The sequence below is a fragment of the Hippopotamus amphibius genome, chromosome 3, assembly GCF_030028045.1.
Source record: "Hippopotamus amphibius kiboko isolate mHipAmp2 chromosome 3, mHipAmp2.hap2, whole genome shotgun sequence".
In the NCBI taxonomy this organism is placed as follows: domain Eukaryota; kingdom Metazoa; phylum Chordata; class Mammalia; order Artiodactyla; family Hippopotamidae; genus Hippopotamus; species Hippopotamus amphibius.
The window spans coordinates 126,411,937-126,429,263 of NC_080188.1; the positions used below are offsets into that span (position 1 = coordinate 126,411,937).

The 17,327-nt window shown below is 58.5% G+C and overlaps 1 protein-coding gene across 4 annotated transcripts; it reads left to right on the forward strand.

Annotated features, from left to right (window-relative positions):
* The first annotated feature begins 6,153 nt into the window (after window positions 1-6,153).
* Window positions 6,154-16,869, forward strand: OVOL1 (ovo like transcriptional repressor 1). Of its 4 annotated transcripts, none has more exons than XM_057728519.1 (4): window positions 6,154-6,645; window positions 13,161-13,374; window positions 14,446-14,635; window positions 14,778-16,869. In XM_057728519.1, the coding sequence occupies exons 2-4, from the start codon at window positions 13,243-13,245 to the stop codon at window positions 15,071-15,073; spliced, it is 618 nt and encodes a 205-aa protein (XP_057584502.1). In that variant the 5' UTR covers window positions 6,154-6,645; window positions 13,161-13,242; the 3' UTR covers window positions 15,074-16,869. The 4 variants fall into 4 exon arrangements, with proteins under 4 accessions (XP_057584502.1, XP_057584501.1, XP_057584503.1 ...); XM_057728518.1 differs by having other exon boundaries at window positions 6,156-6,645; window positions 13,157-13,374; XM_057728520.1 differs by lacking the exon at window positions 6,154-6,645 and adding an exon at window positions 9,864-11,371 and having other exon boundaries at window positions 13,157-13,374.
* Window positions 16,870-17,327: the final 458 nt, after the last annotated feature.

Below are 17,327 nucleotides of genomic sequence, written 5' to 3' on the forward strand. Positions count from 1 at the left end.
GTGGGGCTGCCTGGCTAATTAAATCTAAGATGAAAGAGGCCAGGATGACAGCAGTCCTGGGAGGGAAGGCAGCTTAGGGGTAACAAGGAGCCTGTCTGGTTTCCCTGTCTGAAGCCCAGAGGGTGCTGATAACTGCACATCCCTAGCCCTTACCACTTACAGGGAGGGAGGAATGATTATTAAACCCCTTTTACAGTTGAGGAGACAGGCTTCAAAGGGTCAGGAAATATGATGCTGGCTCTGGCCCCCGCTCAGCCTCTGACAGCCGCCAGCCTTTCTGAGCCTTGGCTCCTTGGGGCCCAGAGTCTGGAGGGAAGGAACCCATGTGTAGTTATCAGTGCTGTGGTGGGAACATCCGCATGGATTCACTGAGGCTCACCACACCCTGAGGTACCTGAGGATGGGTACCATTCACAGTGAAGGAAAGGGAGGCCCAGCAGGGTGCGGTCACTTGCTCACAGTCACAGAGCTCCTAAAAGGTGGAGTCTGGACTTCAGGCAACAGCCCCTTGCTACCCCTGACTTGGCCCTCCACTCACACCAGCTACCCTCAGCTATCACCTGCCTGCCCAGATGCCTGCTCCCCTGTGGGAGGGTGGTGCTGGTACTGTCCCTGGCACAGGTGGTGCTGGTACTGTCAAGCTCAGCCCACTAGCACCGAATCTGCAGTCAGCAAGCCCACCCCTAAGAGTGACCCCCCCCCGAGAGGGTCCAGGTGTGGGCTGCAGCTGGGTGGTTGAGCAGGGAACTCCCTACTCAATGCCTACAACTCATATCTTCTCTTTCTGCTGAGTTTCCATCCTCCCCAGGGCAGCCCAGTTCTGGGGAGACATTAGACACAAGGCTTAAAAAAGGGAAAGTCTGTTTCCTGAGGGGTCCCGAGTCTCAGTTTTCTCATCTGTAAAATGGGAGATAACCCATCCTCACAGCACTAGGCACTGGGGATACAGGGATGCTTTAATAACAACACATCAATATGCAAATCCACAGAGAGCAGAGTAGTGGGTACCAGGGGCTGGGGGTTGGGAGGAATGGAGAGTGACTGCTCATGGATACAGGATTTCTTTTAGGGTGATGAAAATGTTCTGGGGCTTCCTGATGGCGCAGTGGTTAAGAATCAGCCTGTCAGTACAAGGGACACAGGTTCGAGCCTTGTTCCGGGAAGACCTCACATGCTGTGGAGCAACTAAGCCCATGTGCCACAACTATTGAGCCCATGAGCCACAACTACTGAAGCCTGCGTGCCTAGAGCCTGCACTCTGCAACAAGAGAAGCCAATGCAATAAGAAGCCCGCATGCTGCAATGAAGAGTAGCTCCTGCTCACACAGCTACAGAAAGCCCGCATGCAGCAACAAAGACCCAATGCAGCCAATAAATTAATTAATTAATTAAAAAAAAAAGAAAATGTTCTGGAAGACAGTGGTGATGGTTGTGCAACTCTATGAAGACACTAAAAACCACTGAATTGGGAATTCCCTGGCAGTCCAGTGGTTTTTTTTTGTTTGTTTGTTTGTTTTGTTTTTTTGTTTGTTTGTTTTTAGTCCAGTGGTTAGGTTTCCATGCTTTCACTGCCAACAGTGTGGGTTCGATCCCTGGTCGGGGAACTAAGGTCCCACAAGCTGCAAAGCATGGCTGAAAACAAAAACAAAAACAAAAACAGAACACTGAATTGTACACTTTAAAAGACTGAATTTTATTGTATGTGAACTATATCTAAATAAAGCTACTAAAAATGATGTTAAAAGAGGTCCCTCATGTACAGACCTTATACTGGGGGGAGAAAGGAACAAACAAACAAGACGAATCAAAATTTCATGGAATAAGAGATGCTGCAAAAAAGAATAATAAAATCGGGTAATGGGACAGAAGTGACTGCGGGGACAAGGATTTAGTTAGGGCAATCGGAGAGACCTCTCGGAAGAGGGCACATCTGGCTGAAACCTAAGTGACAAGAGAGAGCCAGTCATCAAGTGGTGAAAAGCCTTCGGGGCAGAAGGAGCAGCGGAGAAGCTTGAGCTGGGAACAGGTTTTGGCCAGTTCCGTGGACAGAGGGCCAGCAGTGTGGCAGGCGCACACACAACCAGCAGGAAGGGAGAAGTGTTGGGTCAGGAGGCCAGCAGGCACCAGAGCACGCCGTGGCCCCAAGGACTTTATTCAGTTGTGAAGGATCAGGGTGGTAGACATGGAGACGGAGGTGTGGGCAGATTCCAGATGCTCTGGGAGCTGACAGGACAGAACTCAGCAAGAGATGGAGGTGTCAGTGTCACCCACAGCACTTCACAGTTTGTCAGGGGCTTGGCAGCCTCCATGGGGTTACTGTCAAACAGGGCTGGAAAGGCTACTATCTGCGCCGAGCAGAGGCCCTGGTAGCCAAGGGCACCATCGGCCTGCTTTGAGGCTGAGTCCCTTTTCAAGGGCTCCTAGGCTTCTGAGCAAAAGCGAATCAACAGCAGCATCTCTTAACAGCTCTAAGGAGCAGAGCTGGAACTCAGAGCAACTCTGTACAGACAGGGCTCAGCCCAAGGCCCTAGAGACTAAGAGCCTGGGGCAGCCTAACTTCAGGCACAGTGCTCTGTTCTGCTTATCCTCACAGCACAGCTCCCAGAAGCCCTTCTGCCTCCAGCCATCACGCTTCCAAGCCCCTGCCCCACCCCCACCCCATCCCATCTTCCCCCAGAAGCCTTTTCTGAGAACAGGAAGGGGTTGTTCCAAAACTTCTCCACCCAACTCCTGCCCTCACTCTCCCTGGGCTGCTTGGGATGGGAGCCGAGCTCTGAAGGCGGGTGCCAGCCACCAGCCTTTGGGGAGCATGGTCCTTACTCGCCTGCTGGGGTTCTGCCTCCCTTCACAACCCTGTCCACTGTACCAAAGAGACACATCTCCTCAGGACACCTGGAATCAGCACTCATGGCTCTGTCTGCAGCAGGCCCAGGCCACCATCCCCTCCTGCTTGGACCATTACAGCAGCCTCCTCACTGGTCTGCCGACTGCCACCCTCAGCACCCCTCCCCCACCAACCCACTCCACTCTCCCCATAGCAGACCCAAGGCTTCCCACCACACTGAGCCTCGCAGGACATGGCCGACCTGCCTCTCCAACCTCAGTTCCCACACCCTCCCCTCCCCTAATGATCCAGCCACACCTCGCCTTTTAGTTCATCACACACACACACACACACACACACACACGCACGCACGCACGCACGCGCGGCTCACTCCTGCTCTGGGGCCTTTGTGCCACCTGGTCCGTCTACGGATCAGGCTCTTCCCAGCTCCACACAGCTGGCTCCTGCCTCTCATTCAGATCTCAGCACCCCGCCACCTGTCACCATCCCATCACTATAGTTAAATGTCCCACATCACACTAATTGTTTCCTTACTTCTTTGTTTGCTTTGCATCACAGGATATCCAGTGCTAGCATGTAGTAGGTGTTCAATAAATATGTGTTGACTGGATTAAGGAAGGAGAGAATGGTATCAAACTGGCACTGTGTGAACAGAGCAGAAGGTGCCTGTCCTTATGCAGCTCAAAGCTTAGCTTGGTATTTACCCAAGTTCACATACATTGTCTGGTTCTAGAGCTGCCCGTGAACTACAGGCCACACACTGGCAGCCCATGGGTCAAATCTGCCCCTTGAATGTATTTTATTTGACTCATTCCACGTTTTAAAAAAAAGCCAAGTCAACATTTAAAAAATAGTAGATTTCGGGGAATTCCCTGGTGGTCCAGTGGTTAGGACTCTGCGATTTCACTGCCAAGAGCCAGGGTTCGATCCCTGTCAGGGAACTAAGATCCTGCAAGCTGTGTGGCACAGCCAAAAAAGAAAAAAGAAAAGAAAAGAAAAGAAAAATTAGTAGATTTCACACATAAATCTGGATTTCCAGTTTCCAAATAGACAGAAGTGGCAATGTTGGGTCTCTGTGCTTGAATGACATGCTTGCCAGCGGCCCTTTAGAGAGTCACATCCTCTGTGCCTGGCCCCCCAGCTGAGAGTTTCCCTTTATCACACTGAACATGCACTATAGCTTGCTTCATAGTAAAGAAATTTGCTTTCTATTTTTGCCTCTAGCAAAAGTTGGAACCTGAACGGCTGAATGTGTCACGCATCAAGAAACATAGCATATTTTTTCATTCAACAAATCTTTATTGACAGCCCACTATGCGCCAGGCACAGCTGTAGATGCTGGAGACACAGCGGCGGAGAGCATGGACAAATACCCCTCCCTCTCTCCTGGGGCCTCGCTCCTTACTCTGTGTAACTTGCTTTCCACAAGTGGCGACTTTTGAGTTGCTCCCCCGATGAGAAAGACTGCCTCTGTGTCCAGCGGCATCCATGAAACTTCGTCAGCATTTCCATGAAGTCCCTACTGTGTCCCTGCCCCTGTCAGGGTCTGGTACAACCCAAGTACTCAATACATATTTATGGGTTGAATGAACTAAATTCACCTCTCTTCCCAGACAGTGTTAGTCAAACTGATTTGTCCAGGATTGATTCAGAAGACAAGCGAGTGGTAAGCGCTCATTTAATGTCAACTGAACGAAAGGGTCCAGGGGAAGAGTGGAGGGTTGACAAGGGAAGCGTGGGCTGCGGGAGGCAGAGCCCTGGGAAAAGAAGGGGAAGAGGGCAAATATGAACGCCCCTGTCAGAGCTCACAACATCCTCGCCGTGGCCCAAGAGGTAGATGATGGGATTCTCAGGTGACAGACAAGGATACAGACTGGAAAGGAAAGGCCCTTGGCCGGACTCACAGGTTCCTGGAAGGAGTAGAGGAGGAGGCCCATCTGCCCCCAAAGTCCACGCTTTCCCCACCCACCTAGGGGGTGGTCCACATTAGTCCTGTGGGGGATATAAAGGGCTTTTGGAAGCCGCCCCCTTGAAAAACTACCTTCTTCGGCTAGACACCTGAAAGTCCGCCCTAAGCGGGCTGCTCCTCTTCTGACTCCTGACTTTTGAACTGTGTGAATTCACTTATCAGATTCATTTCCTCCTAATCTGTTCCAGCAAACATTTAATATGTGAGAAAGGTGTATGTGTGGTAGGGACTCTGAAATATTAGTTTATTTTACATGGGGGAAGGGGGAGAGCTAAAAAGAGGAAGGGGTCCCAGGGCTAGGTCAGCTGCTAAGAGAAGCCCAGTGGCCAAAGGGTCACAGTTACCGTGCCTCAAGGAGGCCGCCAAGTGCTCCTCAGCTTCTGAGGAGAGTGGGGCATCCCTGCAGGAGGCTGGGCCTGGGGACTGGGCAGAGCATGATGAACGGCTGGAGTGAGGGGTCCCAGGCCATGGCGCTAAGATATGAGCTCTCTGCCTGCCGTGGCTGCAGCCGGGCAAAGTTGGTCCTCCGCCCTCGGCTCACCTCCAGTCTTGCTGCACCTGAAATCCCGCCATTTGGGAACAAAGATGAGGGTTTGGGGTGGGGGAGGGAGGTGTAAGCCCCAATGACTAAGGCGCTGGGGTCTTTTGGGATCACGGTGGGCTCAGAGCGGTTTAAACGCCTCTTCCTCCACGAAGCCTTCTACGCTTGCCCGGCCAGAAGGCGGGCCCTCGGCAGGGCTCGGCCGGGTGGATGCTCTCCGCTTTGTATTGCGGCCTGCGCGCTCCTGCGGCCCCGCGTGCCTTTCCGCACGGAGCCGGCGACCAGCAAATACCTCTGGGCTGAACCACGAATTGCTCAGCCAGGCGCTTGCGATCCGGGACCGCCTGGGCCCAGGCCCGGTTCAACAAGTGTGGGCCGGGCCGCCCGGTCCCGCCCGACGGCTTCGCGCCTCCCCAGGAGCCCGGGGCGCGCCGGGCCGGGCCGGACCCGGTCGGGCGAGTTTCACTTCATCACCCGCAGAGCGTGTGAGCGCCGAATAACGTTGCCCCTTCCCCTCCCTGCCCTCCTCTGCTCCCTCCGAAACTCCGAAACTCCGGGTGGCGGCGAACGCTAGCGCTCCCGCTGGGAGGTCTCCGGCTGGGCAGCCGGGTGCTGGGGGCCCTGCGCCCGCCCCCCGCCCCCGCCCGGCCACCCCGCCCAGGCCGCGAGGCCACCTCACCGGCAGCGGAATGGAAACCGGTTCGACAGGTAACAAATAGGTGGGTTGTCACCGTTATTTCCCAACGCATGCGCCGTCGCTCCCCGGGCCACTCCAAGCTAATTAGCTCGGATCACCCCCCTCCCCGCCCCAGCCACCAACACACCGCCGCGAGCCAATAAAGCGTGAGGCCGTCCGGCCGGCTCGCACTTTAAGACTTCCCGAGCGGCCGCGAGGGACGCCAGTCGCGCCGGGAGACGCTTACCTGCCGCTTCCCCCGCCGCCCGTGCACCTGGCTGCAGGGGACCTCGTTCGGACGGAGGACGGCGCCAGCTCCGCCGAGGTGAAACGGGCGCGCGCCGTCCCGGGCACGGCCTCCCGGAGGAACGCGCGGCGCTTTGGCGACTTCTTCTCCGACCCGATCACCTCCCCCCGCCACCCCCACCCCGCCTCCAGCCCGGCCCGGGAAAGGTGGGACGGCTCCAGGCTCTAGTTACGGAAGCGGCCGGTGCCGGGCGAGGAGGGTTGGAAAATGCCTCGCGCGTTTCTGGTGAAGAAGCCGTGCGTCTCCACGTGCAAGAGGAACTGGAGCGAGCTCCCCGACGAGGAGCGCGGCGAGATCTACGTGCCAGGTGAGGCGCCCAGCCCGCGCGTCCCGAGCCCGGAGCTGCCCACGGGGCGGCGGGGCCCCGTCGAGCGGCCGGCGTGCGGGGCGCAGTGGCGCGGAGCCCGGCGGCCGGTGCAGCCGGGGCGCCCGATTTAATGTTTAAGCGGACGCGGCTCCGTTAGCCCGCGGCGCGGCCGACCCCTGGCGCGGGGGGGAGGGGAGGGGAGGGCAGGGACGGGCCGGCGGAAGGAGCGGCCAGGTGGGGGCGGGGGTCGGAGCGGGGGCTGCCAGGCGGGGGCCAAAGCGGTTCCCAGGCCCCCGGCGGGGCGAGGGGGCAGGCCCGTCCGAGGCGCGCGGGCCCTCGCGGTGCCGCCCTCCCCTCCACCGGCCCGAGCCGCGGCGCAGGGGAGGCAACGGGGTGTGTCACCGCTCCGGCGACCCTCCACTTTCGCGTCGTAAATCCAGAAAGCCGGGACGTTTATGAGGCGGGAGGAGGGCACTGGAGCGGTGCCACTTTGGGGGGCAGGGAGCGAGCTGGAGTTTCGGCTGAGATTTGTGCAAAACGTAAGAGAAGACCCAGAGTTGAAGCCACCTTCATTGATCTCTCCCGCTCACCCGCAACAGTGGTGGCCGGAAGGTCCCCACTGAGGGTCGGGCCGGCAGGCAAGGAGCTCCCAGCCGTGGAGAGCGCGAGACCGTGGGGAGGGCGGCCGGCTGCACCCCCACTAACCCTGAAGACAAAGGTGGGATCAAGTCCCACCTCTGTTAGAAACGCGCCTCCTTCCACCTTCCACCTTGCAGAGGACAACCACTGAGCTGAAAGGGGTTTGAAGGAGCCCACCCCACAGCCAGGGAGCAGCCCCGCGGGGAGCTGGGGCGCCCAGTTTATTTTCGGGAGACGCCTTGACAGCGTCGGAGTCAACTTTGAATGAGTAACCCCAGTCGTTTCTTCCTGCGGTGGCATCTTCCTCGTTAGCCCCGAGAACTCCTCTGCGCTTCTGTCCTCCCCCACCCCCAACAGAATCTTTGGTCAGGAGCTAGCCGGTTTCCTTCCGAACTCCCCCTCCCCAGGCCTTGGGGGTGGGGCACGGGATGCGCGGAACACCCAGCCCAGCGCCTCCAAGGGGGGAGAGCTTGTAATTAACCAACCGACTTTGACCCTTGATCTGCAGGCTCCCTGGCACCGCCCCAGGCCTTGTAGGAAAGTGGTGAAATAAGGGCCGAGAGGGGCCCAGTGAGGGCTCTTGCCTCAGTTTCTCTCCTGAATAAATTGTTGGAGACAGTGGGAGTAGTGGTGGCCTGACCGGGTCAGGATCCTACGGCCTGGGCAGCAGTGAGGTGTTTCACAGCTTAGCCTTATCTCAAGAGCCTAGACCCCCATCGACAGCCTCCTTAAAATGAGGGAATGTGCTAGAAGTTCTGACGACCCCAGTGGGGAAACTGAGATGAAAAGAGAAGTGAGCTGCCTCTGCACCCCAGGGTGTGGGCCCAGAAGTCTGTGTACAGTTTCTTGCTTCTCCAAGTTCCCTGGGGAGCTGATTGGTGGTCCACATCCAGAAGGGCCACGTGAGGGGTGAGGGACGCGAGCCCCTTCCCAGCTCCTGCGTCCTTCCTCACCTGTGTTTGACTTGCTGCTTAGCTGCTCCTTGGGATCTGATAAACCAAACTTGGACTGTGTTAAAGGTGAGCGGAGCCTTGCTCGAGACCCAGTGTGCTGTTATTTTTAGTTTTATTTCACGTCCCAGTCAGTAACAGAGCATGTGTTGACTTTTACAAAGGACAAAGAGATTCCGTTTGTTCAAATCATTGACTTCCTTGCGTCCTGGTGATTTTCCCCAGCACAGTCCTGGTGGCCATAGCGGGAGTGGGGGGGAGACCTACACCCAGGGGCTGTCCCGTCAGGTGCAAAGGAGGGTGTCTGCATGGTCTGTGCCACCTGCCGCTGCTGTCCAGGTGAGGGGAGCCACTCACTGCGGGATCATCTCGGGCGTAGGGTGGGGTCTAACCTGGAGGTGCAGGTGAGAATTTGCCAGGGAGAGTCCTGTGGGGTCAAGCAAAGAGTAGAAGTCAAAGACCTTACTTTTGCCTCTCAAAGCCAAGTGGTCCACTAGAGAGTTTTCCCACAGTTTTTGGAAATGAAAAAGGGAATGTTCTTGGGCCACGCTCGGGTGCCTCAGATGGCTAGAGAGTGAGGAGTGTGTTTTGGCCTGTCCCCTGACTGGGCCATTCCATCACCACCCGACCGTGACCCCAGGAGCCGGCTGGGCACGTTTCCTCCACCCCACCTCACAGACTCAGCACGTTGTGACCAGCTAAGCATTGACCCCGTCCGGTCCCACTGGGAGAGGCACTGGGAGGGCTGGGGAACGAAGTGTTTGAGGTCTGACTTTCCCGCCAGGGCCCTCTGAGACCCTTAGAGCAGCAAAGAATGCCTGGGAAAAAGGGATTTACTGACTGAAGGTCCTGGGCCCCACCTGGCAGCTCTGATTCCAGGGCGCCACGTCTGACCAGCACGCCAGCCTCTTCTCTGAGGCACAATTCTAGAGGTTTCCCACCTGCAGTTGCCTGGCCTTACTCTCCTCCCAAAGGTGAGAGAAAAGCCCAGAAGTGGGCACAGGGGCTGGAAGGCCACTGGGGAGATGGCGCCACTCATGCCGGGAGCACTGAGAGGGTTCATGGTGAAGATGCTACCTGTTTGAGCCCCCGCGCTCTATCTCCCCTGGCATTTCTCCTTTGTTGTGTCAGTGTTGACTGTGGAGTGCAGGGAGTCATGCTGGTTTCTTGAGGATGAACCCAGGCACCTGTACCCAGGGGCGAAATTCCATCTCCTGGAGCGAAGGGGAAGCTCCAGGAATGGTGAGGAACAGGGATGAAGCAGGGCTCTCCAGGCCCCTGCTCAGAGAAATCTCAAAAGGCCAGGAAGGCACTGGAGGGCAGACCAGGCCTGGAAGCTAAATGACACGCTCCAGCCATGAGCATCCCAGGGTCTCGTACCCCCCCATAACTCCTCCCAACCTCCCCCCCCCACATCAGATGGAGCCTCTGCAGTCTGTTCTGCCAGTTCCCCAGCACGTGCCCACCCCAGGGAGGCAGCCAGGCTGAGGCACGGGAGACTGGAGCTTCCTCAGCCTGGCTCTGCCTAGGCGGTGTGGGCACCTGGGCGGCTCTCTTTCTGGGCCAAGTTAGAAAGGCTGAGAAAGTCAGCTTTGGGCCCCAGAGTACACATGTGGGGTGGGAGGGAGGGGAATTGGGGAGAGATTCTGCCTCTGATGGTAATTATGCTAATTCTGGGACGTGTTGGCAGTGAGGGACACCTCTGCCGAGCTCTCCCAGGAGCCAGGCTGGGAGGGTGACAGCCAGCCCACGGAGGGGTACGGTGTGCTCGATGGGACTCCTAGCTGTGCCACGGGGTGCCGTCACCCACGCTGCCAGACTGTTTGTCCCAGAAAGAGAACAGGTGAGGACGAGTCCTCTGGGAACAGGGAGGACGGGAGCAAAGCGTGGCCATTGTGGACGTCAGGCTTCCTCTTTGACGCTGTTCCCGCTCAGCAAGGATCGTGTGTGTCCCGCAGGTGCCCAGCCCCATGCTGCACGGGAGGGAGGGAAGGAAGGATGCAAACACAGCATCTGCCCTGGTGTGAGGGCTGAGGTGCACAGGGTTAACGTCCCTTGGACACGGTATGAAAAACGGTTGGGAAAGGGGAGAGAGATCCTGCCTGAGAGAAAAACTTGGCGTTCACAGAATGCAAATGACAGGCTGAGAGATGGGCCTGTGGTGTTTCCAGGGCTGCCCAACTCTGCCACTGGCTCCCTTTCAGGCCCTGCTAGCTGACTAGGGGGCCGGAGGAGATGGGCACAGGGGACCCTGCCCTTCCTGGTGAGCGTGCAAGGCCGCCTCGCGCCGGCCTGGGCTGTGCTGACGCACTGGGCCCCCCCACCTCCCGCCCAGCTCGGCAGCAGCACCAGCCCCTGTGTTGTCAGAGGCTAGGTGTCCTCACATCTGCTTCACCTGCTCTCCCTGGAGAGCCTAGTTCCAGGCCTCGTGCCCAGCCCTGGCCTGAGGCTTGGGATAGGGTAGGACCTGGCACCCTGTCTGGTATTTGGGCCAGGATCTTTCAATCCAAGAAAGAGGGGACTTGCTGAAGGTGAGCAGGGAGAAGGCCCTCGGGTGGGAAGCTCTGGGCTCTGGACCCGTGCCCACAGCGACATCCACGTGGAGGCAAGTTGGGCCGACCGAAGGGGAACCCGCGAACCCCCTGAGGGTGTAGGGAGAGGGCCTTGCCACGCTCCTCAGCTGTGGGCGGGCCATGAGTAGCCACAGCGGCCGCCACCTTGCCGGAAACATCTAATTAGGGGACAGAGAGCAGTACAAGCAGGGCCCAACCAGTTCTGCTTCCTGCCACTCGGTGACACCCAGTGATAGGAGCGGCACGCGGGCGAGCACTCCCTGTGCGTGCGGCAGCGGCAGGGACACGCTCCGGGGGTGGCAGGAAGACAGGTTTGGCGGGGTGGATTGGATGAGGCAAACGTCTCCACCCTGGCGGCCTCGCCTGCCCCTCGCTCGGGGTAGAAGCGGCACAGAGGCAGGCCGGGCAGGCCCACTCCCTGTGTCCGGTCCCTGAGCACCGTCATTTCGGGGTTTCTGTGGAATGGGAGAGGAAGGCACAGGAAACAGGTCTCCCCCTAAACCGGCTTAGATCTTCAGACCCCTCGACATGTACCCCCCCTCCAGTGGAGCAAGGGAGCCAAGGGTAAACCTGTTAACCCTCACCTGCTGTCACTCCTCCTTCTGCTGCCCCGTGTGCAGGCGGTGTTGCCGGGCTCCAGCTGTCGGGAGCCTCGCTCACGCTGTCCGCTACTGAAAGACAGAGGAGGGCAGAGGTTCCTGTTTGTCTCTACCTGGATTGAGAAATGGAAATTGTCATCCAGCTTTGAATTCTCAGCCAAGATCTCCAATAGCTGGTCATCTGGCATCAGTTGAAGCTGCCAACCCCCTGACATGCCCGTCCTCCGGTAGCCTCCTCACTGCGGAAGGACGAGGTGGGGGGACCCCCAAGAGCTCCGGCCTGACGTCCAGCCGTCCAGGGCTTGGAGAGAGGCCAGGTCAGGGCCAGGTGCTGGTGAATCAACTCCTGGAATGAGATGGTTCATTAAGAGTTCCCGGATGGACAGACAGACGGCGCCAGTGCCAGCAGAACGGGTTTGGGTGGCAGGCAGGTGGATTCTTCCCCATCAGACCTTTGTTGTGTTTTGAGGGGGCGAGAGCCGGGGCCTCTCTCAAAACTTGGGTGCCTTCATATTCGCCCTTCTCCCCTTTGGAGTGTCCTCCACCTCCCCCACATCCCTGCTCTGCCCCCAGCCTCACCCGCTGCGTCCTGCGGGGCCACCCCTCCCTGGGTCCCAGTCCACTCCCTCACTGGCGGGGGGGGGGTGGGGGGCAGGCGCAGGGGGTCTTGTTCATGGTTCTGAGACCCTAAGTCAACCTCCTAAGTCCCTCTCCCTGAAGCCCACTCATCCTTTCCTTCCTGTGCCCCTCTTGCTTTTTCCTTCTGAGGCTCAGCCTCTTTGGGAGAAAAATACTGTCTAAATGGAAACATTAGATTGTCTGCCTCAGCTTTGAGGGTTTGAGGCTTGTCTCCTCTGGGTCACTCAGGAGAACTCCCCTCCTGTTGAGTCAGGACGAGGGTCAAGCCTCTCCGGCCCCATTTAGTGTGAGGTGTCTGCCGGGGGGAGCAGCACCGTCGAAGGGCCACGGGTGTCGCGGGTATCACTGCTGTGCGGAGGGCGGGAGCCTGGCCCTCAGAGCGCCGCAGCGACCGAGCGAGCGAGCGGTCCCTGCTGTGGGGGAGGCTTGCGTAACAGCCGGGCAGGCTGCCCAGGAGACTGTTAGGCCGCATCCACCTGCTGCTCCCTGACCTCCTCCCCGCTCCGCCCCACCCCGCCTGTTTGCCTGCCAAGCTGGGCCAGCGGGAGTGGGGAGCCTGGAGCCCCAGTGAGCTGCAATGACAGGGACAGAGCAGCCGGCAGGAGAGAGGGGTTAGGACCACCCAGTTTCCCACCGCCAGCAGCTATATCTGCCTGGAGGAGAGGCCTGGAGTGGCCCAGGCCACCGGGACCTTTCTGGGGCAGGGATAAGTCCCTGAGCCCAGGGCCTCCAGTGGTGCCCTTTGTCCCTGTGGGAGCATGGATGAGGCCTGGAATCCAGAGGGACTGGCCCAGGTGGGGCAGGGAGACAACTCGGGAGGAATAATTGGCAGGGCAGGTTCGGTCCTCCCAGTTCCGCTAAGACACAAATTACTCAGCGGGCAGGCCTGTGGGCCGTGGCGCTTGGCTGGCGTCACCTGTAATTACCTTAATGGGGCGGGAGGGAGGTATGGCGTGCAGTGGGCTGGGGGCAGCCCTGCTCTGCCACATGCCTGCAAGGGGCAGGACAGCCGCTCGAGGTTCCAGCCAGCTCACCGCCAAGGAGGCTTCCTGAAATCCCCCCAAATCCCCCTTTCTCCACCAAGCCCCTCATCTGGCTCTTCTCTTCCCAGTCAGCCTGGGCTTCTGCCCACCGCAGCCCTACCGGGAGCCCGAGCCATCGGTGGCCGAACCTCCTTCTTGCCCCCTGGCTTTGGACATGAGCCTTCGGGACTCCAGCTATAGTGTGACCCCCGGGCCCTGCGTGGTGGCCCAGCTGCCCTCCGAAGACATGAGCCGCCTGGCAGACCCACAGAGCAGAGACCACGGCTTCCTGCGCAGCAAGATGAAGGTACTGACCCTCACGCTGTCTCCGAGGACCAGAGGCACCTGTGTCCACCTGGGTCTGGTCCACAAGATCCGGCACAGATGAGACAGAGATTGGCCTTGGATCTGGGTCCAGGTTTCTGCAGAGAAGTGAACCTCACTGGGGCACAGGCGAGGGTGGGAAAGAAGAGAAGTGGGTCCGAAGTGAGAATGCCAGGCATTGGGGTGAAGCAGTGAGCTTCAAAAGAAGCTTAACCCTTTGGAGTCCTTTCCAGGGGTTGTTAGTTTCGTTTCTGGCCTTGAGGGGAGGCACCTCTTTACACAGAAGTCCTAGCAGAAGCGGGGAAGTGTGAGCCTGGCTCTGCACCTTGGCCTGGGCCTGCATCTCCGCTGCCTTGAGAGTGAGGTCTGGAGTCTGCTCGGTGGTTGACTGTCCCCTGTGCATGTGCCTGGCAGTCTCTGCCTCACCCCAGTGTGCTTCCAACCCAGAGCCTTGCATCTGGGGCGGGGCCTGGCGCGCGCGCACAGCTCAGCAGCTGAGGCAGGCAAGCGGGAGTGCACGGGGCAGCGGAAATGCCGCTGCTTTCGAGGAGCACGAGGGGCGCAAATGGCAGGGCTGCCTCTGGCTGGGCCTGCATTCCTGAAAGCTCTGGGATCTGGAAGCACCTGCCAGCAGTGATCTAGTGGAAGGGCGCTGGAGCTCTCCTATGAGCCAAAAGAATGAAGAAAACTGGCAGTGAAATCTTGTTTCTGCCTCTCTTACCTGCGGAGCTCACATGTTGTAACCAGAGAGGAATCACCAACGTGTGCTGGGCAGCTGGCTGGGGAGCTGACACAGTGCCCCTGGTCCCCGAGGGCCTCTCCTCCCACCCCTTGAGCCCCAGTGTCTAGGGGGCGCGTGGAGAGAGAGAGCGGAGGGCACAGGACGGCAGATGTGCCAGAGGAGCGGGTCCTGACCCACAGGGTACAGACTCATGGCCTCTGGGGTGGGCACCGCCCTCCTTGGGGGCTGGGGGCTGATATGTGTCCCCTCCCAATCTGCCACCTGCAGCCCCGACTCCTGGGTGCCCATCACAAACCCTGTCCTCACCCACAGGTGACCCTGGGGGACAGTCCCAGTGGAGACCTCTTCACCTGCCACATCTGCCAGAAGGCCTTCACCTACCAGCGCATGCTGAACCGCCACATGAAGTGTCACAATGACGTCAAGCGGCACCTCTGCACCTACTGTGGGAAGGGCTTCAACGACACCTTCGACCTGAAGAGACATGTGCGCACCCACACTGGTAAGAGGAGCCCACCGGGCGGAGGCTGCGGCCACTGCAGCCACGCTGCTGTCCCGGGCCCTGGGGGGCCTGGGAGCCCTGGGCAGATGTCCTCCTTTGCCCCGAAGTCAGGTCCCTGACGCCCGCACTGTCCTCCCTGCAGGCGTGCGGCCCTACAAGTGCAGCCTGTGTGACAAGGCCTTCACGCAGCGCTGCTCTCTCGAGTCTCATCTCAAGAAGATCCACGGCGTGCAGCAGAAGTACGCGTACAAGGAGCGGCGGGCCAAGCTCTACGTGTGCGAGGAGTGCGGCTGCACGTCCGAGAGCCAGGAGGGCCACGTCCTGCACCTGAAGGAGCACCACCCCGACAGCCCGCTGCTGCGCAAGACCTCCAAGAAGGTGGCCGTGGCCCTGCAGAACACCGTCACCTCCCTGCTGCAGAGCAACCACCACCTCTGAGCGGCGTTGCCCTGGCCTGGGCAGCCCCGACAGGGCGAGGGCTGCCTCCCTGCCGCCTGGCCAGCCCGCCCCCTGCGGCCTCCTGCCGGAACACCGGTGACCAGGCCTGGAGCCCCCAGACACGCGTGCTCGCTCAGGCGGGCACTGACCTCTGCTCGTATTGGCATCAGTGTCTTTTGGGCAGAGGCTGCTCTGAGCCTGGGCAGACGTGTGTTAAGCGTGGGGCAGGGCGAGGCCAGGGCTGCCTTTGATTTGAAGCAGTTCGAGTCCCAGGACAGCATGTTCTTCCCCGAGGAGGCACATGAGGGCGACCCTGTTGTCCTCTGCCTCTGGACACCGGGGCGGGGCTGCTGTTCCCCCGTGGACGGCAGCGTCAGGCGCCCTGGCAAAGGGCACCCCTGCAAACAACAGCAGTGGAGGAGCTGGCAGCGGCCCGCCCGGCCGTGTTTCTCGCGCTCAGGGCTACAGGGGCTCCGCTCTTTGACAGGGAGATGCACGCAGGAGGCCTTGCCACGTATCACCTCAGTTTTAAGAAATCAACTACAAGGTGCCAAGGAGGTTTTATTTCGTTTTTTAAAAGATGACAAATGTACAGATATTAATATATTTTTGATGCCGACGGCGACTAGTTTTAAGAGAGGATGGAGCTGGCTTTTCTCCTCCCCGCGCAGTTCTATTTATCCTGGACATTTCACACCTCCTCTGTGCCTTGGCTCTGGGGTGGCTGCCCTGACCCACCCCCACCCTTCGCACCTCCTGAAATATTTAACTGAAGACTTTCCTCCAGCCCTGCCTGGAGGAGGATACGCTGCGCCCCACTCTCCCCCTTCTGCCAAGACAGCCCGTCACATCTCCTGCTCTTCCCTCCCCATGACTCTGCCTCCCGCCCACATCCTTTCAAGGCAAGTCTCAGGGTGACCGAGAGCCTCCTGGTCTCCTGGTAACAGACATTTTGCGAAACAACTCACCATTCCGGAGGTCCAGGGTTTGTCCGGCTGCAGCCGCAGGGGTAAGCCAGGTGGGGTGATGAGTCTGTGATGCACCCAGAGTCCTCTGCCCGGAGTAACAAGAAGCGTGCAGGGCCAGGCTGCGAGGCCTGCTCTTTTCCTGGTTGAGTCAAAAACCTAGGTCAGGAGCAAAAAATTGGGGCAGAATGATAACCAGACACGTCAGAAACTTCTAGAGGGAGCATAGTATTAGATGGTTAAAGAGTTATATTTGTAACCTTTTTTCTGACCCCCCTGGGCGGGTTGGCTCCATCTGAGGGACTCGGCCAGGCTGCCTCGGCTTGGCTGGGTTTCCCCACTAAGAACAGGAAAGGGGTGTGGGTCCAAAGGGAGAGATGGGCAGGAGTTGGAGCCAGCCTGCTGAAGAATGAGAAGGCCAACTAGGCAGAGAACACAGAACAGAGCAGGTGGAGCAGCCCCGTGAAGCCAAAGCCCAGGCAGAACCAGCCTTGGCCTCTCCTGCCAGCATCTGCACGGCCTCAGGACGCAGGCAAGGAGGCTTCTCCGACCGCCCTCTGAATGTGTGTGGATTGTTTTGGAAGACTCTTGTTTTATTTTATTTTGGAGTCTTTGGGAGCTGCTGTCTTCTGGAAGTTGTATAGTATAAAATAACATTCTCTGGAAGCCCTGTCTCGTTTACATTTCTGTACCTCTGTGTTCATTGCCTGTTCATTGTTCACCTCTGTGTTCACTGCCTATCTGAGGAAGTTCACAGCCTATCTGTGTTGTCTGTTTTATTTTATAACTTTCCCCTTAACTATCAAAATAAAAGAACCGGCATTTTCTGTGTTTCTGCTTTTTTGTTTTATAGGCCTCTCTTTCCCACCTGCAGGGAAACTAATCAAAACAACTGATACATTTGATTCAAAGCTTTACCCTTTTACAGGTAGCAGTGGCCCTCAAGTCAAGACAAAAACCTGCTAGATTTAAGTGGCCTGCCCATGGTCTGGGTGGTCAGTGCCTGCTGAGCCCAGGGCTGCGTGGTCTGCGCTCACAGTGGCAGCGGGCCCTCCCTTGGCTCCCACAGCCCGACTGATCCGACTGACTCGTGGCTCTCCTCCAGCGGGTACAGTCACTCGGGGTCCAGTCTCTTCTCCACACCCTGCCAGGACCACAGGAGGAAAAGCTGCATTCCTAATAGTAGGGCACGAAGTTCCCATCCCTTCTGCGTCAGACACCTAGCTATAGGATGGTCACACCTGCACAGCACTTGTTCTGGGCCAGGCACACTCGCGTTTCATGTGTTA

Excerpts from the sequence above, each read along its gene's own strand:
- OVOL1 (XM_057728518.1), top strand. The coding sequence starts at position 6,546 with ATGCCTCGCGCGTTTCTGGTGAAGAAGCCGTGCGTCTCCACGTGCAAG. Across the intron at positions 6,646-13,156 it reads CGGCGAGATCTACGTGCCAG|TCAGCCTGGGCTTCTGCCCA; the intron begins GTGAGGCGCCCA and ends TTCTCTTCCCAG. Across the intron at positions 13,375-14,445 it reads TCCTGCGCAGCAAGATGAAG|GTGACCCTGGGGGACAGTCC; the intron begins GTACTGACCCTC and ends CCTCACCCACAG.